The sequence below is a fragment of the Bos javanicus genome, chromosome 3, assembly GCF_032452875.1.
Source record: "Bos javanicus breed banteng chromosome 3, ARS-OSU_banteng_1.0, whole genome shotgun sequence".
NCBI classification, from domain to species: Eukaryota; Metazoa; Chordata; class Mammalia; order Artiodactyla; family Bovidae; genus Bos; species Bos javanicus.
Window position 1 is genome coordinate 14,954,905 of NC_083870.1, and position 25,698 is coordinate 14,980,602.

A 25,698-nucleotide genomic window follows, 5' to 3' on the forward strand; every position below is an offset into this window, starting at 1 on the left:
CCTGAGCTCGGGCGGGGGTGGAGACTCGGGTTTGAGGAACTGGCGCTGGGTGCCGGGCGAGGGGAGTCAGACTTCCTGTCCCCCAGACTGACGCGTGCGGGGCAGACCCCTCCCCGCCCTCACCCCACAATAGCCGGACGCCTGGGTCCGCGCCGCATCCTCCCGGGCGCCCCTCCATTGGATTATGTCTCGGATCGAATCCCTCACACGGGCGCGGATCGACCGGAGCAGAGAGCTGGCCAGCAAGGTGGGCTCTGAAACCCCTGTCCCTCCCGCCCGCGGTCCTTGGGGTGCCCTTCGATCCCCGGCACCCGCGCGGCGCTCCCGGGTCTCCCCGCCTGCTTTCTGGGCGCCAAAATCGGGCGGAGCGATGGCCGGGAAAGCGGCGGGACGCGGTGGGTGGGGACTGTGAGTGAGTGGGGAGGGGGCTGGGGGAGCCGTCGACGCGACCCGCGCCTCCGTCTCTGAGCTGATTCTCCGCTGGGATCCCGGGAGAGAGCGGACCAGGGGTTGGGCTGCTTCCGATCCGGCGGGACTCGGTGTTTTGGGCCGCGTGAAAGAAAGTTGCTCCGGTAAGGGACGGAGCGGGAACAGGGAGGTGTGTGTGTCGCGGGGGTGGGCGCGGTGCAGGTTCTCGGAGACCCCCTCTCCCAGGGTCCCACCAGGCTGCTCTCTGTGTACCCCCTCCCCGCCCCCCTGCAGTCGCTGGCGCGGTCGTTCCCTCTTTGTCCCCGCCATCCGGCCGAGGGGTGGGAGGGGGTGGTTTCCCAGCTTCCTCCCACCACCAACACCACCCGCATCACCACCCGTGCAAGACAAAAGTCAGCTCCTCCTCTCCTCGCAGATGGACTTTCCAGCTGTGATTCAGTTCTCCCCAACGGTGGGCGGGTGACTGGGGTCAGGACAGCTTAGGGACAGCTTACTTCCCCCCAAGCCATCACCCTCAGGTGAAGGGAGCAGAGGTCTTTGTGTAGCTAGGATCCTTTCTTCCATCCTTAGGAAGGTTCCTGGGCACCCCAGTTCCTGAAACATCAGGGTCCCCCACCCCTTTTTGCCCCACCAGCTTCCCGAAATAACCTGAAACCTTTAGGCTGACCCACTTGGCACTGTGCCCTCCTCCCTCCTCCCCACCTCTGCTCTTAGCTCTTCATCTTGGGACGGTTCTGTCATTTCTAGAGTTTGGATATAGAATTAGCCTAGTCCCCCAACCCTATCTGGAGCTCTTGGCCACTCCTTTCCAAGTATCCCTTTTTTCTGCTTTTGTACCCAGGCCCACTGCCAAAGACTGTGACCTCTCCACACCTCAGCCCCCAGGAAATGATGAAGCTGACTTGTATGTGAATAAGTGAGAGCTGGGAGGAAGGTGGTGCATGCAGGCAGCACCTCCCTGCTGCCTTAGGCAGCCACACTATACCCATTATTGGAAAGGCCAAGACCCAGTCCATAGCTGGTTTAATCTCTGGCCTCTTTCCAATCCCAGTGTTCTGCCCTGGCAGGCAGCCTATGCTGATCACCATCACTGTCTTCAGACATGGGGACAGCACTCCTTTGGAGCCCTCAAAGATGATGGAACCCTTTTCCTCCACTTCCCTCCTAGCTCCTAGCCTGGCCACCTATCTAGAGACCAAGTTGGGAGAGAGTCTGTCCTGGAACTTTTCCTTAGGGGGGCTGGGTTAAGGTTCTGCTGACAGGAAAGCAACTGGGGGTTTGGGTAGGGCCTAAGACAAACAGAAGTCCAGAAGAGTGGCGGCTGAAGTGCCGTGAAACAGCGGGGTGGCAGGCAGGCTCTTCCCAGCCCTGCGCCAGGCCAGGCCCCAGCTATGAAAGTCTGTTTATTTTTCAACCGTTTGAGCTGAGACTCTGGAGTAGAGCCAAGGGGGAGGAGAGGTTTTTTGAAACCACGGAAATTTGGTTCCACCCTAAAAAGGAAAGCCGTGGGGGCACCGGTGAGGGGCTATAGACAGGGATTCTGGGAAGGTAGATACTGGGGTCCCTTTTCTGTTATTGAGAGGAGTTGGGGAGCCAGATAACTGGGTCCTAATGTCTTGTGGGGGGTTTGCATTTGTTTGTTTTGTTTTTGGTCATTGGAAGGACTGGGAATCTAGAAGCTTGACTTTTTCCATCCTGGGGTCCTGGGGCTGGTCTTGGTTTGGGGGGTGTTGGGAATCTGATTGGGGGTGGGGATGTGGGGGGCTGAGTGGGTAGATCTGAGAGGGCACGGAGGCCACTGGAGGAGGGTGCTTGTCAGTTTGGGCTGGTCGGAAGGGGAGGGCCACCTCCGGAAAACTGTGGTTACAGAAGAGGGGAGTTGGTTCTTAGCCAACAAACCCTGGATCCCCTCTTCCCCCTCCCCCAAGCACACCAGCTGTCTCCTTTCTTTTTATACTGCGGTGGGAAGGAGAGGGGGCCTGCTGGAAATGAGATAATTTGAGGAAGATGGTCTCCCCTGCTGCCTATTTGGGGGGATGCTTCACAGCAGGTCCTGACAGCCCCCGCCCCCCACCATTCCTTGCCTTCCTCCTTGGGACTTCCTTGAAGAAGAAGGAATTTAAGTGGAACCTGCCGCTTTCTCCTTCCCACTCTCCTGGAGTCTATGCAGCTCCCGCATCACCACCCATGACTCCTTTCTCTTTTCACTCCATTTCTATTCTTCCAGGCTGTCTTCAGTCCTCCACCCCCTCATTCTCTGCACTCTACTTCTTACCTTCATAGGCCCCAAACCCCAGAGGTCCCTTTTCTGTCTTTCCTCCTCTGTTCCCACCTTCCTCCTCCCCCAAACCTTAACTGTCTCCTCTCTCAGAACAAAGAGTCCTTTCCTCCCTAGAAGGAAGCAGGGACCAGAGGATCAGGGATGGCTCTGGAGGCTAGGGGGTCCCCCTGGAATCTAAAGGACCCCAGCTTTGGAGCGTGGTGGTGGGGGAGAGGAGAGAGACTATTTCTTTGTTCTGACTGTTGGAGAGGTGGCTGGCTTTGTGTGCGGGACTGGGAGTGGAACCGGAGAGGAGGGCTGGGGGAGCCCTGGAGGGAACTGGCGGTGCTGGCAGTCTGGGAGGGAAGTTGAAGAGCTAGGGGGTCTCCGGAGAGGCTGAGGCCTTGCGGGGCATAGGAAAAGATTCTTGGGGCCTTAGAGGTTAGGAAAAGAGCTGAGGGGGAGGGGAGAAGCAAGGATGGGGGAAGGGAGTGTAATGCTTAAGGTAGTGGCTGAGTGACTCCAGGGGGTCGGATGGCGCCTAGAGAGGGACGTGCCTGGGCTGCCCGAGGGATTTCAAGAGGGGTTCAGTCTCAGTCCCTCTGGCTTTCCTGGAACCCCTGACCTTGGAGTCAGGGACGGCAGATCTGAAAGAGTGAGTCCCGTGTGTGCACATGTCCTGTCCTGTGTGTTGGTGTGGGTGTCTGTGTCTGTCTGTCTGTCCCCAGATGCTCTGGGTCACTGTTTGAATGATGGTCACCAAAGTAGGGGGCTCATTGCACTCTGGACGTGAGGAAGTAGTTCCATTCTTAGCTCAGTCTCTCCTTTGAAGTATCATCTAGGAACGAGAGGGAGCAGATTGGTCATGGTTCCTGGAGCTGATCGGAAAAATGGCTGAGAGGTGCTGGCTGGACCCTTCTGGGTTTGTTTATGTCTCCTTGGGGGAGGGTGGGGGAGGGGCTGCAGGCAGCAGCTGCCCCCCTCCCAACTCAGCCGGCCTGCCCTGTGCCAGGAGGGCAGGGAGTCCTGGCACAGCTATTGTTCGCCTGCACAAATGCCCGTCTGTTTGCATCACTGCCCCCCTCCATCTCTGCTTGTCTTTCTCTCCTGACCCGACAGGTGTGGCCTGGTCGGGGGGCGAGCTGGGTTTCAGGATGCCTGAGTCTTATGCTTTCCAGCCCAACTTTATTCCCTATGACCCTCAGCACCCCTCTTCTGCTCCACTCGTGTGCCCACCCCCACCGTCCGCTATCTCATCTTCATTCATCAAGCAAGCGTTTATTAAGTGCCTTTGTGTGTTCAGCGATGTCTTTTTGTGTTATGTTGCTGGCTTTGGTGTTAACGTTTCGATTTGGCCGCCGTCTCCTCAGCCTCCTGCCTTCATCTTATCCATGGAAGCTCATAAAGGAAGCAAAGCCTGGCTGAGATCACCCCACACCCTCTTCTCAGTCCCATGGCCAGGAACCCCCTCTCACATTTCCCAGCCCTAGAACCCATCCCTCAGGACTCATGGCCCTTTGCAGCCTATGACTCTGAACCCCTGCTGTCCAGGGTCTAAGCCACAGTTGACTTGAAACCTGGTAGAACCTTCCAGGGACCTTCTGGGCATCAAGCACGGCCTGGACAGAGACTGTACCACCTTGGGGAAGAGGCTGCTACCCCTTGCCCAGAGGTCATTCTCAGCATCATGTGACCTCCAGAGGTCTTGGTTTGGACATACCTGATGGAGGAACAAGGACACTGAGAGTTTAGGCTCTTTTTGGAGAGGCTCTCACTCCTCTGGGTCAGCTCCACCACCCTGTGCTGCCCGCTCGGGAACACAGGAAGCCAAAGTCCTGGCTCTGGCATCTGTGGCCTTTGCATATGTCACTGCCTTACTCATCTCTCGCCTGGGAGCCTAAGCCAGAGGAAGGGGAGACTGCCTGTGTGTTTGAGCCAGCAGCCTCAATGCCCTCTGCCATTTGCCTAGTCTTTCTCCAAAATGACCAAGGTCTGGGATGACAGTGGAAAGGAAAGTCTTCTTCTGACTTTCAGAGGATACCATCTGAGCCTAAATTCAAAGGAATTAGGAGTGAAGTTCTGGGAGGAGGGAGGAAAGACTAACAAGAGAGGAGGAGACCAGAATTCCCTGGTGGTCCAGTGGTTAAGACTCACGCTTCCAGGGCACAGGGCACAGGTTCAATCCCTGGTCAGGGAACTAGGATCTCACAAGTGCATGGCTCAGCCAAGGAGAGAGAAAGAGAGGAGGCGGAAGGGGAGACTGAAAGCTCTGAAGCTGTGGTAAAGAATGAGGGGATCCCTAGAGCAGGGGCAAGGGTGCTGCTAGGACCCCTTGTCTTGGTGTCTTGGCCATCCATCCGTCCTTCTTTACTTCCTCTCTTCCCAAGCATACGTTGAGTGCCTGTTATGTTCCAGCCCTGTGCTTGGTGCTTACCCGTGCTTTATTCACTCCATCCTTGATGCAGCAGTGGAGGAGATGCAGGCTGTGTAGCAAGACCTTCTGTGAGGGTTTGTAAGAAAGCAGGACTCTGGACGCTGGACGTAGAGGACTGAACCAAGCAGGAAGGGCCTCTGAGTGTGCGAGTGGTTGTTGTGGATTGGGGAGTAATGGGCCCTTTTCTTGGTGGACAGATGGGGTCGTGAGGTGAAGGGCTGTCCTGCTGGCTGGTGGCAGGCAGGTAACAGGGGTGATCTTAAGAATACTTGGAAAGAGGGCAGAGAAGCACACAGGGCCATTGACAGGGAGCAGGCCGCCCTGGGGTGCAGGCCCTGTGTCCTTCTTGCCTCACCAGCCTGAGCCCTTGGGGAGGGTGCAGACTGCCTCCAGGACAATAGCACTAGGCAGTGCCAGGGCCGCTCGCTGCCCGGCAGTGTCTGTGTTGGGATGTGCTGCTGCTGTGGCTGCTGCCCGCTGCTGGCCCACCTAGACAGGGGGTCCCTTGGAGAGAGGGTGAGTGTTGGGAGGCGGAGGAGGCTGGGCCCTTGGAGCCAGAGAGGGAAGGTCCACAAGAGTCCCTGTCCCCTGGCTGCCCCGGTCCTCTCGCCCTCTTTCCCCGCCTCTTTCCCAGGTGAGTGCTCCTGGAGGCCTGAGGGCAGAAGGCAGAGGGCAGAGGTCGGGGGAGAAAGGGAGTTGTAGCAGCTCTGTAGCGGATCTGCAGGACTGCATCTGCAGGACTGCCCATTTTGGAGCTGACCCTGCTTCAGATATGTCACTTTTTTTTTTTTTTAATGTAGTTGATTTACCTTATTATATTAGTTTTAGTATTTTTACAGATTATGTATGCTCCATTAAAGTTATTACAAGATAATGGCTATAACTTCCTGTGTTATACAATACATCCTTGCTTCTTTTCTGTTTGTTTCGGTTTTTTTTTTTTTTGGTCATGCTGTATGGATTTTAGTTCCCCAACCAGGGACTGAACCCTCAGCAATGAAATTGCAGAGGCCCAACTACTGGACCACTAGGGAATTCCCTGCTCATCTATTTTATACACAGGAGTTTGTATCTCTTAATCCCCTACCCCTAATTTTCCCCTCCCCATGTTGCTCTTTTTAATATGGTCACGGTTTTTTGTTTGCTTACTTTTAATTCAAACATAACAATTCCTCAAACTTTTCTGTTTGTGGGAGGGCAGGTGAGGAGAAGAGAAGGCAGAGTGTAGGGCAGTGAGCTGTTTGGACTTGGACTTTGAGGTTCTATGGTGGTGGTGGTTTAGTTGCTAAGTCCTGTCTTAGCGACCCCATGGACTGTGGCCTGGCAGGCTCCTCTCCATGGGATTCTCCAGGCAAGAATACTGGAGTGGGTTGCCATTTCCTTCTCCAGGGGGTCTTCCCGACCCAGGAATCGAACCTGCGTTTCCTGCATTGCAGGCAGACTCTTTACCAACTGAGCTATGAGGGAAGTCTCCCAGGTTCTATAAGGCCATTTTATTCAGAGGAGGATTGGATTTCCTAAAGAGCTATAATTTGGAGCTGGGCACATGGCGGTTAGACCAAAGAGAGAATTTTCTAGTGGTCCAGATAGGTAGGTACCAGAAAAGAAAGAGGGAGGTTACAGTGAGAGGTTGGTGAGCTTCCCTGACAAGGCCTAGGAGGAGGGGAGGGAGAGGCCAAGAGCAGCAAGGGTGGGAAGGAGGTGGGAGGCCAGGGATGGGAAGGAGAGGGTGTTGTAGGAAGAGCAGGAGGCTGGGAGGGGAGGAGAAAGGGAAAATGGGTGATTGGTGGGGCATGACCTCGAGACCTCCAGGCTCTGCTCATCATCAGACACACCTGGACTTCTGAGGGTCGGCGGGAGAGAGAGGGATCTTGGGGCACCAGGAAGCCCTGAGACCCTCGGGCACCACAGTCCAGTGCCCTCTGGCCCCTGTGCTGTTGACTCATACTGTCCCTCCGCACTTCCCTTTTCCACCCTCGCCCCAAGCCAGTGCCTCTCTTCCCCTCCCCCACCTCCTAACTGCTAGAGTGACCTCAGCTGAGAGTCAGGACTGGGTTCCCCACCCCCAAGTCCAGACTGCGGATTCTCCTCTGAGTTTTGATTGGCTGTCCCAGGGCCCCACACAGCATCATCTGACTTGGGGCTCATTACCCTCGGCCATCAGTATCTGGCCATCAGGATCTCGCTCTTCGGTTTCTGAGAGAGGCAGGGAGGCCTTGCAAGGAGTGGTCTTGTCATCTCTGCTTCCTGCTCTCAGTTCTCTAAGAGTGGAGGGAAAATCCAGGGATCTGAGGTGACCACTGAGGAGGGTCCTGGAATGGGTGTAAAGCACGGTGTCCCATCTTCTCATCTCCTCAGGTTCAGGGAAAGCTCAGGGGCCTTGAGGAAGGACAGAAAAGAGGTCAGGGAGAAGGACTTGACCTGCAGAGGTGGGGGTCGGGGGGTGAAGCAGGAGATGAGAAAGCTGATGGGAAATGCCTGCTTCTGAGATTGTGCAGACAAGCCCAGAGAGTGCCCCATCCAGACAGAGCAAGGCAGGAGGAACTGGCGCTGCAGCTGGGATGGAGGGCGGATGCCAGAAAGGACTTCCTAGACGAACTGGGTGAGGAGGAAGAAGGGAGCGATCCTAGGATTTGGAGGGGAGCGTGAGAAGGATAAAAGTTAAAACTGCAGAAGAGACTTCCTGCCAGGAATGAGACCTTGATGGCCAAGTTTCCTTTCTTAAAGATCCCAGAGAGAACAAGTGAAGAGACTGAAACCAGGCTCCTCCTCCCTGAGGTTAGCGGGGGACATGCTGCCTCCTGCAGAGAGGCCCTTCGTCCCTGGGCTGAGCAGACGTGGAGGCCTCTAAGGTTTGGGACCTCCTGTTGAGGGTGGCAGTGGAGGCATCCTGCCCCCTTCAGCCAATCTGATAAGGGGATCTCCTGCCCCCCCACTGTGACTGCCACTGCCACGGAGACAGCGGCTCCACCACCGGTTGTCATGGTTATAAGAGGAGCTAACTCCCATAGATTTGAAAGCGCTGGTGAGCTGGCACCTTCTGCTTTGCCTGCTCTCCCCTCCTCTCTGCGCATCTTCTCCCGGCACAGAGAAGAGAGTACAGCAGCTTGGGGGCGAGCAGAGCTAGAGCCGGGAGGTGGAGTGAGGACGCGGAGGTCTAGAGCTGTGGAGATGAGCGGCAACAGGAGGCAACCCAGCCGCAGGGGCCAGGTAGGTCAGGGGCCAGCTCGGCCCTTGGGGATGGCCAGTCACTCCTGGACAGCTACCTCTGACACGCTGCGGCAGGCTCTGCTTCAGGAAGTGGTGTGTTTCTGGCAACCCCAGGAAGGCGTTGCTCTCTCACCTCTGCCCTCGCCTGCCTCTCTGGACTTCTCAGGCACCCTGGCATCCTCCAACCTCACTTCCTGTCTCTCTCGCCCCTTCTGCAGACCAGGGAAAAGGAGAAGATGAAGGAAGCCAAGGACGCACGCTACACCAATGGGCACCTCTTCACCACCATCTCCGTTTCGGGCATGACCATGTGCTATGCCTGTAACAAGAGCATCACAGCCAAGGAAGCCCTCATCTGCCCAAGTAAGTTCTTTGGACCCTGAATGTCACTCTGCCTCAGTGCGCCCTGACCCTGGTCCTTCCATCTGTCCTTTCTGCTCTGAGCCCCAAATGCCAGGGCTGGATGCTTGATCCCTTTCTCCCTTTCCTTATGTCTAGGACTAGTGGCGGTCAGAATATGGCATAAGCGGGACTGGGGGTGGGGAATGGGGGAGGGGAGGCCAGGGTGGCTCTCCTTGCAGCTGTCGTCCGCTGGGTATCCCCCAGCTCCCCGAACAGCTGCTGAGGGTCAGAGAACTGATTGGAGAAGGAGCAGGAATGTTGTGTGTCTGGGGAGGTGGGGTGGATAGGGGAGCTGGATGGGAGGCTGCCAGCCTTGCAGCTGCTCTGCCGATCTTCCTGGGCCGAACTGGGTGTTCAGGACTTCAGGGTCCCCTTGCCCCCTCCCTTTCTGTTGACTGGGTGGAGGCTGAAATCTCTAAATCTCTGAAGGATTAGGGATAAGGACACCCATCTCAAATTTCTAGTCCGACTGATACATAGTGAGAAAGAAAGGATATGGCAGCAATGTGTATGTTGAGGGAATAGCGGTTAGAACTCCTGACCTTCAGCCACATCTCAGAATAGCCCTGTATTAAGTACAAGCCAAGATTTCTTCCTTCCCCAAGATGCCTATACAGAGGGCTCCCACCCTATCCACCCATCCACCCCCAGACTTATGGCAAAGAGCTGCTTCTGGTTTGAGCAGGACGGCCCACTGCGGAACAGAGGAGCGATAGCTTTAGCTTCTAAATCTCTATGGAACCTGGCAGGGAACCCCAGACAGAACCAGTGAGGCCTCCCTCCCTCCTCACTGTTCAACTTGAGTTTCTGAGGGTGAGGAGGGAACCCCAATCTAGATCCCTCTAGAGACCTGACAAAATTCCCAATCTGGAAGCTCGTTGCCAGGGGAACTGGGGAGGCGGGCAGCAAGCGCTATTTTGAGAGCAGGTGGAAAGCGGAGGTTCGATCCAGAGACACTGCGTGCTGGAGTAGAGGAGAGCTCCAGCGGGGTGGGCGCAGCCCCAGCCCCCACTTCTGTCTGCCCCTCTGCCCCACCCTGCTCGCCTTGTATTTGTGGAAGTAAGCCTGATGCTGGGTATTGTCTGAAGGAGTTAGCAGAGTTTCCGGTGTTGTTGGATGGGGGAGGGGAAGCTGGAGCCAGCCAAGGGCTGAGGGCACATCAGGGAGAGGGACAGGACAGCCGGTAGTCCCGGCGCCCAGGCATGGCTATCCCTCCTCGCCTCTTCTCTCCTACCCCACGGCAAGGTGGGGTGGGTGATGAGGGAGAAGCAGATGGAGTGTGGGAGCTGTGGGTTTGCCTTACTTGGAGAACAAGACTCCCCGGGCCCGGAAGGGAGACTGGAGTCATAGCAAGCATGAGCAGTACAGAAGGCAGGCAGGCATGGCCGGCAGGGGCAAGGCATGGCCAGTCCCCACTCTGCTGGTGGATCCATCAGCCTCTGCATTGCTTAGGCCTAGCCAGGGTTCACCGGCAGACACGTGGCTCCAGGTAGAACCCAGACACCCCTGAGTTAAACCCCAGCTCTGCCACTAAGACCTCTGGCAAATGATTTAAGCTCTCCAGGAGACAGGTTCCTCATCTGTACGATGAGGATCGTTGCATCTGCTAGGATCCACTTCATGTGGCACATTTCCTCGCTGCCCAGGGGATGTTCATTCCCCCCCTGCCCCTAGCCCCCATCCCAGCTGCTCCTGTGCCACCTTCTGTTCCGTGGGCGTCCTTTCTGCCATCTGTCATTCTCAACCACCTTTGTGCCTCTTGAGCTCATCTCTGGCAGCCAGTAACCCCTTCTTCCCTCTAGTCCACCTTTGAGTCAGGATTATCCCCCTCCTATGGCTTAATTGTGGTCCATACCTATCCCCCCTCACTTCATCTCCTGCTTGAAGTAAGGGGGAGGCGGGAGGAGAGGGACTGGGATGTGGCAATGGCCAAGGAGTCTGGGGAGGGGGTGAGTCTCCGACGGTGTGGCCAGGGGGACATGGGGGTCTGCATGTGGGTGTGTCCTGTCCTGTACCACCCGGCCCTCCCGTCACCCTCTCTACCCCACCCTCCCAGCCTGCAATGTGACTATCCACAACCGCTGTAAAGACACCCTCGCCAACTGTACCAAGGTCAAGCAGAAGGTGAGATGGCAGGGAGGGCAGAGGGCTGGGGGAGAGGGTAGCGAGTATGCGGTACCCTCGTGCCTATTCCGTTCATTCCTCACCCTGTGTTCCTGCACCCCTCTCCTCACCACGGGGCTGCCCAGACCCTCCACCCTAGACCTCAGGCCCCACCGGAGGGGGCCAGCCTGTTGCTCTGGACACATCCCCTGGGCACCGGGGTCAGCCACCCTGGTGCCCTTAGCCATCGAGCCAGCTTTCTCCCGAGGGGGTCCTGGGCCTATGGAGGTGACCCTTGGGTGACAGCTGTTCTTGGTATCTCTCTTGCTCTCTGTCTCACAGCAACAGAAAGCTGCCCTGCTGAAGAACAACACTGCCTTGCAGTCCGTTTCCCTTCGCAGTAAGAGTGAGTAGTGAGGGTGCAGGAGCTGCCATAGGACCCTGGACCCCCAGGCCTCTCGGCCCATGGGCTCTGCTGCCCCCCTGAGGTTGTTCCCTGGCACAGCACCTTCCTCCCTTCAGTTGGAAGCTGATGGCGGCCCCACAAGGGAGATCTAGACCAATGGGCCTGGGGGCAGGACAGCAGAATTCAAACGAGGTTGAAGGCCTGGGATTGACTGGTCATCTGAGCCTGCTCTCACTTTATATTATTATGATCAGTTATTTACATGGCACTTGGGGGTGTTGGCAGAAGTTGTTAAGGGCCAATTCAGAAAGATCTGGTGTGACAGCAAGAGTAGGGTGCTTAGTCAGGAAGACTAGAGTCTGAGTCTGTGCTCAGCCACCAGCTGAGTCACCCCAGACAAGTCCCTTCACCATCCTGAGCTGCAGTTTGCTTATAGGCTTGTGGCGGGGAAGAGATAAGAAAAGCTCTTTGTAACCATTAAAAGTATTGCACAAGTTTATGGGTAGTGTTATAATCATCTTTCTCTGACTAGAACTGGGCTAAAGGTGGGGTTGGAGAGGAGGCTTCCTTTCTAGTCAAGGAGCCTGGGAGGCTTGAGTCCTGGGAAGGCACCAGGTTTGAGGCTTGCTTGCTTGGTATCCCCTCCGACAGCTACCACTCGGGAGCGGCCCAGCTCAGCCATCTACCCCTCCGACATCCGGCAGTCCCTGCTCGGCTCCCGCCGTGGCCGCTCCTCCTTGTCTTTAGCCAAAAGTGTCTCCACCACCAACATTGCTGGGTGAGCCTCTACTTGGGGACGGGAGAACCAGTCAGGCAGAGTGAGGCGGTGGAGACAGGTAGGGGGGAGGGGCTGAGAGATCCTTCCCATCCCTGAGTTCAGAATGATAGGTAAGGAGAACTTAGGGTGACTGCCTCTGGGATCCCGCCTTGGTTCCCCAACCTGGGAAGGGATCTCTCACCCGAGTGAGTCGGGTGATGCAGCCAGGCTCCACTCCCCTCAGACACTTCAATGATGAGTCTCCCCTGGGGCTTCGCCGGATCCTCTCACAGTCCACGGACTCCCTCAACATGCGGAACCGGACACTGTCGGTGGAGTCCCTCATCGACGAAGGTGACTGTGCCCGGACCTGGGGGAGACCCAGGCGTGAGGGGCGGGCGGGAGCTGGCCTGGGAAAGGCAGGGTGGAAAGGGATCTGGAGAAGGGCCCAGGACCCAGGGAAGAGGTTTGGGGTCTGAGTCGTTTCCCCCACTTGCGTCCAGGTGCCGAGGTGATCTACAACGAGCTGATGAGTGACTTTGAGATGGATGAGAAGGACTTTACAGCCGATTCCTGGAGCCTTGCAGTGGATAGCAGCTTCTTGCAGCAGCATAAAAAGGAGGTGATGAAGCAGCAGGATGTCATCTATGGTGAGCCAGGAAGACCACCCCGGACTTCTTGTTTGTCACCAGCCCTGTTTCTCTGTGTCCTTCCTCTGCCAGCCCCTACCTCTCAAGACACTTTCCTCTTATCCCATTGGCCTTCAAGACCCTGCCAGGGATCCCATAAGTAGCTACGAGGTCCCCACCTTTTGAGGCTGTTGACCTCCAAGGCCCTTCTTTATCCCTTCTTTCCATTCAACTCTTAGTCTTTCCTCTCTGCCCATCCCATGCCCAACTCTGTGCTGGGGACTGTGGGAAGCCTAGACATGTAGGGAACACATAGTTTTTGCCTTTATGCCTTGGGATGGCAAGGCATAAAGATAAATGATTAGAAAAATGATCTAAGATCATAATAATGCAGAATATTAGCCTGGAAGGGAAACTGAAAACCTCTGATGAGCCTGAGGTCTCCAGCCTGGGCCCCACCAGTTGTGGCCAAGCCGGATGTTCCACCGTCCCCACAGAGCTGATCCAGACAGAGCTACACCACGTGCGGACGCTGAAGATCATGACCCGCCTCTTCCGCACGGGCATGCTGGAAGAGCTGCAGCTGGAGCCGGGAGTGGTCCAGGGCCTGTTCCCCTGTGTGGACGAGCTCACTGACATCCACACACGATTCCTCAGCCAGCTGCTGGATCGCCGGCGCCAGGCCCTGTGCCCTGGCAGCACCCGGAACTTCGTCATCCATCGCTTGGGGGACCTGCTCATCAGCCAGGTGAGAAAAGCCAGGACCCCTGAGCAGCAGTGCTGGGTGGGGCTGTGGCTAGAGTGGGCATTTCTCATCTCCAGACTCTGGGGGGTGGGGCAGAGACAGTTGGAGAGGCAGGAAGCCAGTCTGTTTGGCAGGAGGCGAGAGGGCATTGGGGATGAGATGTGACTTTGGGGGACATGCTGACCCAGCCTTGCTCTCCCAACTTCTAGTTCTCAGGTCCTAGCGCAGAGCAGATGCGGAAGACCTACTCAGAGTTCTGTAGCCGCCACACCAAGGCCTTAAAACTCTATAAGGAGCTGTATGCCCGAGACAAACGCTTCCAGCAGTTCATCCGGGTGAGCAAACCTCTCCAAGACCCACCCTCTGCCTCCTCTAGTGCCCTGGCCCTAGTGGACACAGCTGCTTGCATTTCCATCTGTAGCCCCTCAGAGTGCTGGAGCGAGAGCTTTCGCTCCTTGGGTCCTCACAGTAAACCTGTGACCTTGTCAGCCCATTTTCCAGAGTCATTAACTTCTGCCAGCCGGCATGTGGTCAATGACCAAGTTGCAGGTCAATGACCAGGGCTTAGGCTCCAAGTCCGGCGTCCTTTCGGTCACCCTCCCCGCGGGTCCCCCTCTGGCCCTGAGCCCTGACCCTTGCTTTGTAGAAAGTGACCCGCTCGGCGGTGCTGAAGCGGCATGGGGTACAAGAGTGCATTCTGCTAGTGACTCAGCGCATCACCAAGTACCCGGTGCTCATCAACCGCATCCTGCAGCATTCCCACGGTGAGAGGGCGAGTCCAGGAGGGAGGAGGACTCGAGAGGGCTGTCAGGGGAGCGGCGTGGCCCTGAACAACCACCGGGAGGAGGAGGGTCAAATATGGAGCCCTGGGCAGCCTCTGAAGGCAGGATTGAGATCAGTGGGATGGGGACTTCTGTGAAGCTGGCTGGGCCACCCCTTCCTCACGCCGACCTCTGTGTCAGGGATGGAGGAGGAGCGCCAGGACCTGACCAAGGCCCTGGGGCTGGTGAAGGAGCTGCTGTCCAACGTGGACCAGGATGTACATGAGCTGGAGAAAGGGGCCCGCCTGCAGGAGATCTACAACCGCATGGACCCTCGGGCCCAGGCCCCGGTTCCTGGCAAGGGCCCCTTTGGCCGAGAGGAGCTCCTGCGGCGCAAGCTCATCCACGATGGTTGCCTGCTCTGGAAGACGGCGACTGGGCGCTTCAAAGGTCAGTGGACAGCTTGGCAGACTGGGCAAGGGTCCATGGCCAGATATAAAGAGAGAGAAGCCTCCAAGCCCATAGGCCCTCTTTTAATGTAGCCCTGGTGAGACCCAGTGGGAGGAAAACATGTGAGCTCTGTTGTAACAAAAGTCAGAATTCTGGATTTAATTTCATGGGTGATACAAGGACTTTGTTGTCAGGATTTGTTCATTCCTTTGGTCCTTGTGTGCCCAGAAAGCTACCAATTTTGATGAGAAAAACAGAGAAATTTCAGGATTGGAGGACTAGACCCGGGTAGTTGGTTCTACCAGCTGGAGTCCCAGCCACTAGGACTGGGGAATGGGCAGGCACTTTGGGAACACAGCTGAGGAAGGCCCTTGGAGAGGGCGGAGCCCAGGGAAGGGCAGGCCAAGTGGAGAAGGGAAAAGATAGCAGGGAAGGTGTGTTCGGGGCGGGGCGCACTGTCCCAGCCTCTCTTCCCAGACTGCACTGGCCAAGGCTTGCCTACCTAAATCAAAGCAGAAGAGTCACAGACCTCAGCTTTAGGTGTGAGGAGTGCTACCTGAGGCCAGAGCTTGCCTGCACCTCTGTCCCGTGTCATGAAGTCCCCACTCCGTAGGCTTGAGTATTGCAGGCTTTGCCAGCCACTTTCCTCCATCCTTTTCTCCTTCCCATCCCTCCCACGCAGCAGCTAAGAATATAAACCATGGGGGGGTTAAAAATAGCAAGGCTGAAGAGCTTTATTTCTGAAGCCTTTAGCAAAAGCCCTCCCCTTCTGTGTGCCCACAACTTAGAAAGATCTCCAAGGGCAGGGGATGCATGTGTATTTTCTTGACTGTGACATCGGACTTTCATGGGTTGACCTTTGTCTCCCCCAAGTGTTAAAGTACAGGACCCCGTAGAATGTGAGAGCCTTGAAGGTGGGGCAGAAAAGGAAAATGAAACCAGGGCCTACTGTTGTTGAAGGAGATTGGGATTGTTCAACGGTGGGAGAAATGAATAAGGAACCCAACTGTTCCCCTCCCCACGGAGCACAAAATAAGAAGTGGGGAATATGCTGGGGTGGGGGGAATCTTAGACCAAATATCCAAAAAGATCTTATATTAGTTGTTCAACATGGAACTGAAAGGCTCCGGGAGTCGTTTTACCCTCACAAGAATTCTGGACCCTTTCACACAGAAAAACACACATGTGATAGATTAATATGTAAAAATTACTTATGGAACTTTAGAGGATCTACAGAGCCTCTGAAGCCTGATAGTAGACACCCCTAGGTGTCTGCAGACCGCAGGTTAAGGAACCTGCATTCATTGGATAAAGAGGCTTTTATTCAAGGCCGCTGAGTGATTGCTTATAGGCATCTCTAGCCCAAGAAACTGTTTTATTTAATGACACATGCGTTCCCCCCCGCCCCCTCCATTTCTGAGCTGTAGGAATGGGGAGAGGCGGGAGGTCTGCAAAGGTGGAGGAAACAACCAGAGGGAGAGAGCTCGGGGAAAGGGAAACAGCTGCTCTTAGCCTCTAACGCTGACTCTCCTCCTGCCTTCATCCCCTGCCAGATGTGCTCATGCTGCTGATGACAGATGTGCTGGTGTTTCTCCAAGAGAAGGACCAGAAGTACATCTTTCCTGCCCTGGTAAGACCTTCCACCGTCTTCTTTCTCAGCATAGACCAGTGTTTCAGACCCTTCTTACTTTCCTACCCCAGCCAGGAAATCCTCCAACATCAAATAGCTATTATTGTAACCACTACCATAATATAATCAGGAAAAATAAGAAGAGCCAACGTGTATAAATATGATCAGAAGGAATAAGAAGAACCAACGCATATTGTTACTATATGCAGCCACTTTTTTTACACATGTCAGGAAGGCACATGATTATCCTCTTTTTGTAGATGAGGAAAGTAAAGCTTAAAGTTAATTAAATTGTCAAGGGTCACAAACGTTTCTAAGTCCACTCTGGCTGGCACCAGAGCCTGAGCTCTTAACTTGTATTCTCGGCTGACTCTTCAATCCTTTGGGTACTCCAGGAGGACTGAAGACTCAAATATCCAGGGATCAGGATTCCCAGCTTTAATCCTTCCTGTGCCCCAATTGGCAGGACAAGCCCTCGGTGGTGTCACTGCAGAATCTCATCGTGCGGGACATCGCTAACCAGGAGAAAGGGATGTTTCTGATCAGTGCGGCACCCCCTGAGATGTACGAGGTCCACACGGCATCCCGGGATGACCGGAGCACCTGGATCCGCGTCATTCAGCAGAGTGTGCGAGTGTGAGTGTGTGCATGGACTTGTGGTTCCTGCAGTTTGGGGCCCCGGGCCACAGCACTCTCAGGGAACAGGGTTCAGAAGTGGAAGCAGAGGCCAGGAGAGAGACAAGATGGCTCAAGGCAGGCAAGGTCATCTACGTTCTCTTGCCCGGTAAAGTTGCATTTTATACAATGACAACCCAACCGCCTTCTGAATGCACCTTGAGCTGACAGGCCAAAGGAATACTTTAAGTTGGGACATGCCGGCATCCCTGCCAGTCAGCAGTGCAGTTTCACCTCCATTAACGTCTTAGTCCGTAGGCAGTGGGCCATTATTTGGATTGTATTGTCTTTTACCTTCATTTTCTAAAAATGAATGAAAAAGAGAATAATGAAAAAAAAAGAAAAAGGATAATGAAAGCATTGATACTAGTGATCAGAGGAGCAAGACTCAAACAAACTTCATACGATAGAGGCTACAAAGAAATCATTTTGTGTGCTAAAGCAGCAAATCTTTGGCTTCTGTTGGACACACATCAGATCTGAGTATGTGTCTGTTGTGATAAAAAAAAAAGTAAAGGGGCTTCCTTGGTGGCTTAGACCAAGAGCTGCCTTCAATGCAGAAAAAAAGTAAAGTGCATGTAAAATGTTGAAAATGGATTCTCAGGCTTCCCTGGTAGCTCAGTGGTAAAGAATCGTCCTGCCAATGCAGGAGACACAGGTTCAATCCCTGATCCGGGAAGATCCCACATGCCTTGGAGAAGCTGACCCCGTGCACCACAAATATTGAGCCTGTGCTCTAGAGCCCGGGAACTGCAGCTACTGAGCCCACGTGCTGCAGCTACTGAAGCCTGAGCGCCCTAGAGCCCATCCTCCACAACAGCAAAAGCCACCACGGTGAGGAGCCTGTACACCGTGACTAGCAAATAGCCGCCACTTGCCACACCTAGAGAAAAAGCCTGTGCAGCTCTGAAGACCCAACACAGCCAAAAATAAATAAATAGAACTTTAAAAAAGAAAGTGCATTCTCAAGGATAATGCCTGAAAAATAAACTCAGTTAGGATGTTTATGATTTTTTTTTTCTTTTACTTTTCAGGGAATGGATTCTTCTCTACTTTATAATATATAAACCTATATATTTTTTTTCACTTCTGCAATTTAGACTTTTGAACAAATTTTTCAGAAATTTGTGCAAAAATATGAAATTACCTGTTGTGGGAAAACAAGACCAAAGTTCCTATCCCATTGACAGTAGATCTATAGTTGCCTCTTTATTAATAATGTTAATATTTGTAGTTGTGAAAACATTATTCATGATAATTGTTTTATTGAGCTTATGCCACGTTCAAAGCATTAGTACATTATTTCATTTAATCCTCATACGAAAAAAACAAACTGTGAGGAAGAGATCATCCCTGTTTCTCACATGAAGAAATAGAGAGGTTACCACCTGGTAAATTGTGGAGCCAGAATCTGAGCCCAGTGTGCTTGATACCAAAACCTGTAGCTGTCCTTCTGCACTACGCTGCCGCTCTGGGTGACTCGGAGAGGTACTGGCAAGCAGATGCAGAGCATCAGTGCCAGGAAAAGGAGAGGGTCAAGAGCAGATGAAGCCAGGGCGTGGAGCTGACGAGTCTTGTTGGGGAAGTATAGAGCACATTTGGGAAGGAGGGAAGGCAGACTCCTGGTGTGTAACCTAGCTTCCTTCCCTGAACCCCACCCAACCTGTGATCCCTCCAGATGCCCATCCAGGGAGGACTTCCCCCTGATTGAGACAGAGGATGAGGCTTACCTCCGGCGTATCAAGAGTAAGTCCAGGGGAGTCTGGGGGAGAATGGATGCATGTATACGTATGGCTGAGTCCCTTAGCTGTCTATCTGAAACTATCAGAGCACTGTTAATCGGCTAAATTCCAATACCAAATAAAACGTTTAATAAAAAAAATTACATGATGTTTTCAAAAAACAAAAAACAGTACGTCTACCCACAGAGCTTGTTCAAATAATTTATCAGTATGATATATCCACACAGGGGAATACTATCTTAAAATGAGGTGGCTGTATGAGGGCTGATGTAGATCCACAACCAGAACATTTAGTTAAGTGAGAAGAGCAAGATTTAAAACACTGTGAAGTATATGCTGTCACTAGTGTGAAAATATTGGGCATAGATATGTGCCATGCATTTTGTGTATATGTGTGGAGTGTCTCTAGGAGGATATTATTACTGTGGTTTCTCTGGGAAGGGAAACTAGGAATAACAGGATTAAGATACTGACTTTTTTACCATAGATCCGTATGTTAACTGGGGGTATGATCTAACTGCTATACAAAAAAATGAACAAAAACCAGTTGGTCACATGAGGTAGATTATTTCTCTCCACATAACAGTCCGGAAGCGAGAAGTGCAGGGCGGTAGTGCAGCTGCGCCCTCCTTGTCATGAAGATTCCCCATCTCTATGTCCGCGTCCCTCCTCCAGCTTCCTCTCTCACATCTGCATCCCAGCTAGCAAGGAGGGGTCGAGGACAAGGAGAGTTTACACTCATTTCTTTTAAGGCCGGATCAGGAAGACATTCCCATCCACTGGTCAGAATTTAGTCCTGTGGCAATGCCTAATTGCAAGGCAGATTGGGAAATGGCATGTAGCTGGGCAGCCGCATGCCCAGAGGAAATTTGCGCCCCTTCTCTAATTAAAACATGGGGAGATGAAAGCTGGCGGACAGCCTGCAGGCCCTGGCACACAAGGTTTCACTTTTGTTTTGAAGACAACACTGCATGTGTTACTCCCTCCCCTCCAAAAGTTCTCTTCTTTTGCGTAAATGCCAAACCCCCCCAAAATGCAGTCCTGCCGCCCCACCCATACCTGGCTCATCCCTGGGGCTGCTGCTCTATGGCTAGTGGCTCTTCCGGGTGCTCACCTGTTTCTCATCCACAGTGGAGCTGCAGCAGAAAGACCGGGCACTGGTGGAGCTGCTGCAGGAGAAGGTTGGGCTATTTGCCGAGATGACCCACTTCCAGGTGGAAGAGGATGGCAGCAGCGGGGTGCCCCTGCCCACCCTGCCCAGGGGCCTCTTCCGCTCTGAGTCCCTTGAGTCCCCTCGTGGCGAGCGGCTGCTGCAGGATGCCATCCGTGAGGGTGAGGGAGCTTCTGGGGAAGAATCTGGACTCACCTCTTCACCATCACACAATAGGGGACATGTGGCTAGACAAGGGGGATGTCCATCCCGTAGTCCGGAACTCCCCCGGGCGCCTGTTGGGTGCCGGATGCCAGGAATGACGGGGGAAGATGGCCCTTGCTACTGTTTGCCACCTCTCATCCTGCACAGCCCTGGGCACTTTAATGACCTTTTCCTCGTATGTGGTGGTGGCACTGAGACCCCATTACCTGTGCGGGAGCATTTCCCTAGACACCTGCATGTCCTGTGAATCGAGTGAACGGCAGCCCCTCCCACCCCCTGCAGAGTTCCGACCCTCTGTCCTCACCTCTTCTTTCCGCACAGTGGAGGGCCTGAAAGACCTGCTGGTAGGGCCTGGAGTGGAGCTGCTCTTGACACCCCGGGAACCACCCTTGCCCATGGAGCCAGACAGCGGTGGTAACACGAGTCCTGGAGTCACTGCCAGTGAGTGCCAGGGAAGGGGACCACGGCAGCAGATGGGAGGAGTTAAAGATAATGGGGTGGTACCAAGGTCTGAGTGGTGTCAGGGTGCTGGGGGAGCGAGGCCGGTGCATCATTTTCCCCTTCTCAATAGACGGTGAGGCCAGAACCTTCAATGGATCCATTGAGCTCTGCAGAGCCGACTCAGACTCCAGCCAGAAGGTAGGTTTTGGGAGGTGTCAGGACTTAGCTAGAGGGTGGGAAATGGACTGCTGGCCTATAGACCCTTGACACAGAGCTATCAGGGACAGGCACCAGGGACTCGTGTGTCTGCTGATGCCCTATCCTTGCCCGTTTCTGCAGGATCGAAATGGAAATCAGCTGAGATCTCCCCAGGAGGTGAGATGGGCTTGCGATGGTATGGGAGACTGAAAGAGGGGTTACTCTCAGCTGAGAAACTGGAGCCCAGTTTGGAGTGGGGGGTTGCTGTATACACCTCAAAATACCTGCAGTCTTATTGTCCCCACACCCACACTTATTCAACTTCTGGTCAGTTCTCCCATCCGGAAGCTTGGACTCTGTTCCCCCCCTCTCCTCTGTCCTCAGGAAGCGTTGCAGCGATTGGTCAATCTCTATGGACTTCTGCATGGCCTACAGGTCAGTGAGGGCAGGGGCTCCAATGGGAATGGGAGGGGCCAGGCCAGAGCTGCCCACTTAGCTAGAGCAGAACCATCGTAACAGGCCTGTCTAAGCCTTGCTCTGATTCGAGCTCTATGGGACTCACAACCTGGGCCCTGGGGAGTGAGGGACAGAAGAAATGGGATTCTGATATATCCCTTCATCTCCATTCCACCCCCAGGCAGCTGTGGCCCAGCAGGACACTCTGATGGAAGCCCGGTTCCCTGAGGGCCCCGAGCGGCGGGAGAAGCTGACCAGAGCCAATTCCCGGGATGGGGAGGCTGGCAGAGCCGGGGGTGTCCCTGCGGCTCCTGAAAAGCAGGCTACGGAACTGGCGTTGCTGCAGCGGCAACACGCACTATTGCAGGAGGAGCTGCGACGCTGCCGACGGCTCGGCGAGGAGCGTGCGACTGAGGCTGGCAGCTTGGAAGCCCGGCTCCGGGAGAGCGAGCAGGCCCGTGCCCTGCTGGAGCGGGAGGCCGAGGAGGCTCGAAGGCAGCTGGCCGCCTTGGGCCACACGGAACCCCCACTCGTGGCTGAGGCCCCCTGGGCCCGCCGGCCTCTGGATCCGCGGCGTCGGAGCCTCCCTGCTGGCGATGCCCTGTACTTGAGTTTCACACCCCCACAGGTGAGGACGCTTGAAATAGTGAACTAACCTGGGGTGGACGTCAGGGTCCAGGAGAGAATCTGAGAGGAATTGGAGGCCAAATGAAATCAGCCATTAGACTTGAAGGATATTAGGATACTGATGGGAGGGCTGAACAATTTCGATGGGTGCAGAAAGAAATCAGTCAGTGGTAGATGTACTGAGAGTCAAGTCTTCACACTGCTCATTCCCGGACCTCCTGCTTTTCCCGCCTGCTGTCCATAGCCCAGCCGAGGCCACGACCGCCTGGATTTGCCTGTAACTATTCGCTCTGTCCATCGACCCTTTGAAGACCGAGAGAGGCAGGAGCTGGGCAGCCCCGACGAGCGGCTGCAAGATAGCAGTGACCCTGACACCGGCAGCGAGGAGGAGGGTAGCAGCCGTCTGTCTCCACCTCATAGTCCACGAGGTGAGGTCCTGGCAGAGACATGGCTTAGAAACGGGGTGCAACGTGGGTACAGACCTTTGGGCTGTAGTTTCCAAATGGAGCCTGCATCGGAAAGCACAGGAACGTTTAGGATGGTCCCTAACCAACCACTGAGGTCCACAGGTCGACTCTTGGGACGGGCCCAGAGTGCTTCCTGGTTTGCCTCCTGGTAAACAGGTAGTGGATCTCTCAGAAGCAGAAAACGTAGGGGCCTCTGCTCCAGTAGGTCCATGATTCCCAACCTTTTCAAGCAGAAATAGACTTTCAGAGTGAAAAAATGTCAAAGACCTCCAAGTTCTTATAGTTGGCTCAGGAAATACAAAATAACCCGAAGCAACTGTGACTTCATACAATACTCATCTCAAAATACTTTGTATCTTATTAACCATATTGTATCTCCACGTATTTAACAAGGTACCTAGGTATGGATCCATTATTTTGTGAACAGTTTTCCCATCACCCAGGGATTACAGACCTCTGCCATCCCTCCCAGCTCTCTGAGCTGCTCAGCCCACAGACAGGGAGGCATCCGTGTAGGGGTTCAGCTGATCATAGGAGCCTCTGTTCACTCACTGACTTTGCCCCTTCCTCCTTCAGATTTCACCCGAATGCAGGACATCCCGGAAGAGACTGAGAGCCGAGATGGGGAGCCTGTAGCTTCTGAGAGCTAAGGGGGCCCCTCCCCCCACCCGGTGTCCCCTGAAGAACATTACTGAGGGAGGCAAACCTTGGGGACTCCAATCTGCCAATGACAAGGGAACATTTGAAAGAACTGCTTACTGTCCTTGCCAGCTCTTGGTATCCTTGGATACCTGGGGGCCATTTAGGAAGCTGGGGGAATTAGGCCACAGTGCCCTCTGGTGGCATCCAGAAGCTACACTGCAGATGCCAATTTTTCATGCCTTCTTCCCTCTACTTTAGTAAAATTTATTTATTTATTGTTTATTAGTTACGGAGGGAGAGGGGAGATTTAGAGGACCAGGGACATGGGAACCAAGCCATAGGGATCAGGGGGCCTTGTCCTTTAACACTACTGGGGTTTATTCAGGCTTAACCATGCAGCTGCTGGGTTCTAGCCCTGACACCCCTCCTGAGCAACACCCATCTTTGAGCAGAGGCTGCAGCCGTAAGACCCTACTGCCCCTTCAGGAAGGGCTGTGGTCAGGGCCATGTCCCTCTCCCCTTCCCCTCAACCTCTTACTGCTGTTCTCCCTTCTCTCTGTCTTCTATGGAAACCCCAGGGACTTAACCTGGCTTCCTAGAGTTGATGGAATAGAGGTTGAGGTGGCCATAATGGTTTGTTGGGGCGTGAGGGGAAAAACTCACAGGGACCAGAATGGTTTTTTTTGTTGTTGTTGTTTTCTTTTTTTTGTACCAAAGCCAACTGCACGTGTTTTATATTTTTAAGAGAAGATTGTAGGCAATTAGAAATTGCAGCCTTCTATCTCTAAATCTCTGAAGAACTTGAGGGATGGGGGGAGCATTGACTTCTCCACTCATCCATAGTAATGGGGGGCCCCATTCTGACCTCTTCCCCAGTCATTTGGAAAAACAGTTCTAGGGTGAGTTGGGAAATCTCTCCAAACCCTGACCTCACCCCCAACCTCAGCAACCATGACCTGAAACCTCAGTGTGAATTTGGGGGATTTTTCAGTGGATCCCCCCTTCCTTGCCCAGTGGCCACCAGCCCCGGCCAGTTTTCTGCCAATTTGATTATTTTAAAAAAAGGAAAAAAATAGAAAGTCGGGGGTGGGGGGGATAAAGCAGGGAAAATTAAAGTCCTGGAACCCCAGGAAGTGCTGTCTGTTAATATCTGCGAGTTCTGAGGATGCTGGTGATGAGGACAGCCAGGGAGGGCCCTGTGTTTCTCTGAAAGGAGCCTCTTCCTCTCCCAGGAAGGGCGACTGCCTCCCTGAAGACACAGGGCACTAACAGAAGAAACTGGTGCCAACCTGTTTTTGTTGTCGTCTGTGATACTCACAAGGATAAAAATGAAGGGGCACTTAGGTTCCAGCGGCTGTTGGGGGGTTCCAATATTAAAAAACCTGTTTTCATCTCATTTGCATGCTGTGCTCAGAATTACATCAGCCTCTTGCCCCCTTCTCTCCCTCTCTGCACAGTTGCAGTTCCCCTTAGCATCTCCGCTCAGATTCAGCCCTCACTCTGCTCTTGTTCTTCAGTGTCAGAATCCTGGGGTAACCTCTTTAACACAGTTCCCCTCTCCCCTCATAGGAGCTGCTCATTTGCCCTTAGCATTTTGAGAGGCAGTGAGAGACTAGGTAGGTTTCGGTTCTTATTTTTGGTTAATTTTTTGCTTCCTGTTTCTGGTTAATAGCCTGCTCTGGGGCCGTGGGGGAGGGAGGCCAAGAGTGACTAGCGTTGTATAAATGCTGGCAGAGTGCATAGTCTTCTGTTGGAGCCCATGGAGTAAGATGAGAAGAATGGGGCTCAACCTCAGCTAGAAAGAGGAATTGAAATCACATGGGGTGTGGGCAGGCTTGGGGGAGCAGCCAGTACCCTCCACTCCTGTAATTCTCATCTGTTGGCATCTGGCCTTGACAAGGTGCTTTCTCATCCATCACAGAATCTGTGAGGTAACAATTTTCTCATTTTATAGAGAAACCTGGCTCCAGAGGGTTGCCAGGCCAGGAGAGCAGCCAGGGAAGGGCCAGTCCTAGCTGCAGTCCCCCATTCCCCTTCTCAGTTGCTCTGCCGAAACACCAGAGTGCCAGGTTTCCAGCACACTGGCCCATGGCTCAGCAGCTGGGACCCAACGCCATAAAGGCAGATCAGGGGGACGTTAGCATCCAAAGACCACCAGATGGGAACGTAGGCTCCCCCAGTGTTCTCACAGGTCCAGTGAAGGGTGCTGGTCGGCAGGAAACAGGAGCCTGGAGACAGAGCCTAGAGCTTGAGTTGGGAGAAGCCCACAGCTCACAGGACAGCTTTGCTGTCCCTCCTGCTATCCCTGGGCTGAAACCCCCTCATCCTCGATTCCAGAACATGACACAAATTTCTCTGACGTGGCAGTCACATCTCTCAGCATTCTGTCTGTTGTCCCCTCTCTGTTCCCGTTTTTGGAAACAGTCTTGCTCTCTGTCGGTCCTATTGGCAGTTTTGAAGCTGTTGGGCTTGTGCTCCAGAGCCCAGTCTCTTGCCGCAGTTGTGCCCCCTCTCCACTGCACTGTTCCCTCCATCTCCCGTCCCTGGGGGTGGGTCTGCATGCATTCATTCACCTCTGACTTGGACCTGTTTAAATTTTGTCAATATTTACCTCTGGGTCCCATAAAACCCATAAAGCACTGATGCCCCCAGAGGAGTCAGTATCCGGAGCCCCAACAGCTCCGGAGCCACTGGAGGAGCTGCAGGGGGTGGGAAGAAGGGCACTTGAGTGGGGGAGGATTTTCCATCCTGAATTGGCTGGGAACAGATCTGGAGTTTTGATACCAGTTTAAACATTATCAGAGAGAGGAAATTAAACATCAAGAGGCTAATTAAATCTCTTTAGCATGGCTTAATATG

General features: G+C 54.0%; 1 protein-coding gene across 10 annotated transcripts in view; it reads left to right on the forward strand.

The window, feature by feature from the left end:
* Positions 1-24,235, forward strand: part of ARHGEF2 (Rho/Rac guanine nucleotide exchange factor 2) — a 48,701-nt gene extending 24,466 nt beyond the window's left edge. For 6 of the 10 annotated variants that reach the window (XM_061413013.1, XM_061413015.1, XM_061413016.1 and 3 more), the window contains 21 exons: positions 8,552-8,696; positions 10,792-10,859; positions 11,181-11,244; positions 11,896-12,022; positions 12,246-12,355; positions 12,505-12,651; positions 13,128-13,378; positions 13,585-13,710; positions 14,022-14,139; positions 14,338-14,586; positions 16,140-16,216; positions 16,683-16,852; positions 18,570-18,637; positions 19,765-19,965; positions 20,330-20,449; positions 20,580-20,647; positions 20,789-20,824; positions 21,032-21,082; positions 21,285-21,731; positions 21,975-22,158; positions 22,774-24,235. In XM_061413013.1, coding sequence (XP_061268997.1) covers positions 8,552-8,696; positions 10,792-10,859; positions 11,181-11,244; positions 11,896-12,022; positions 12,246-12,355; positions 12,505-12,651; positions 13,128-13,378; positions 13,585-13,710; positions 14,022-14,139; positions 14,338-14,586; positions 16,140-16,216; positions 16,683-16,852; positions 18,570-18,637; positions 19,765-19,965; positions 20,330-20,449; positions 20,580-20,647; positions 20,789-20,824; positions 21,032-21,082; positions 21,285-21,731; positions 21,975-22,158; positions 22,774-22,847 — 2,901 coding nt within the window. In that variant the 3' untranslated portion in view covers positions 22,848-24,235. Of the gene's footprint in view, positions 1-16; positions 248-490; positions 573-3,194; positions 5,640-7,481; positions 8,334-8,551; positions 8,697-10,791; positions 10,860-11,180; positions 11,245-11,895; positions 12,023-12,245; positions 12,356-12,504; positions 12,652-13,127; positions 13,379-13,584; positions 13,711-14,021; positions 14,140-14,337; positions 14,587-16,139; positions 16,217-16,682; positions 16,853-18,569; positions 18,638-19,764; positions 19,966-20,329; positions 20,450-20,579; positions 20,648-20,788; positions 20,825-21,031; positions 21,083-21,284; positions 21,732-21,974; positions 22,159-22,773 lie in introns of those variants that run through there. The other 4 variants (XM_061413020.1, XM_061413022.1, XM_061413019.1 and 1 more) reach the window with 4 other exon arrangements.
* The last annotated feature ends 1,463 nt before the right edge of the window (positions 24,236-25,698 follow it).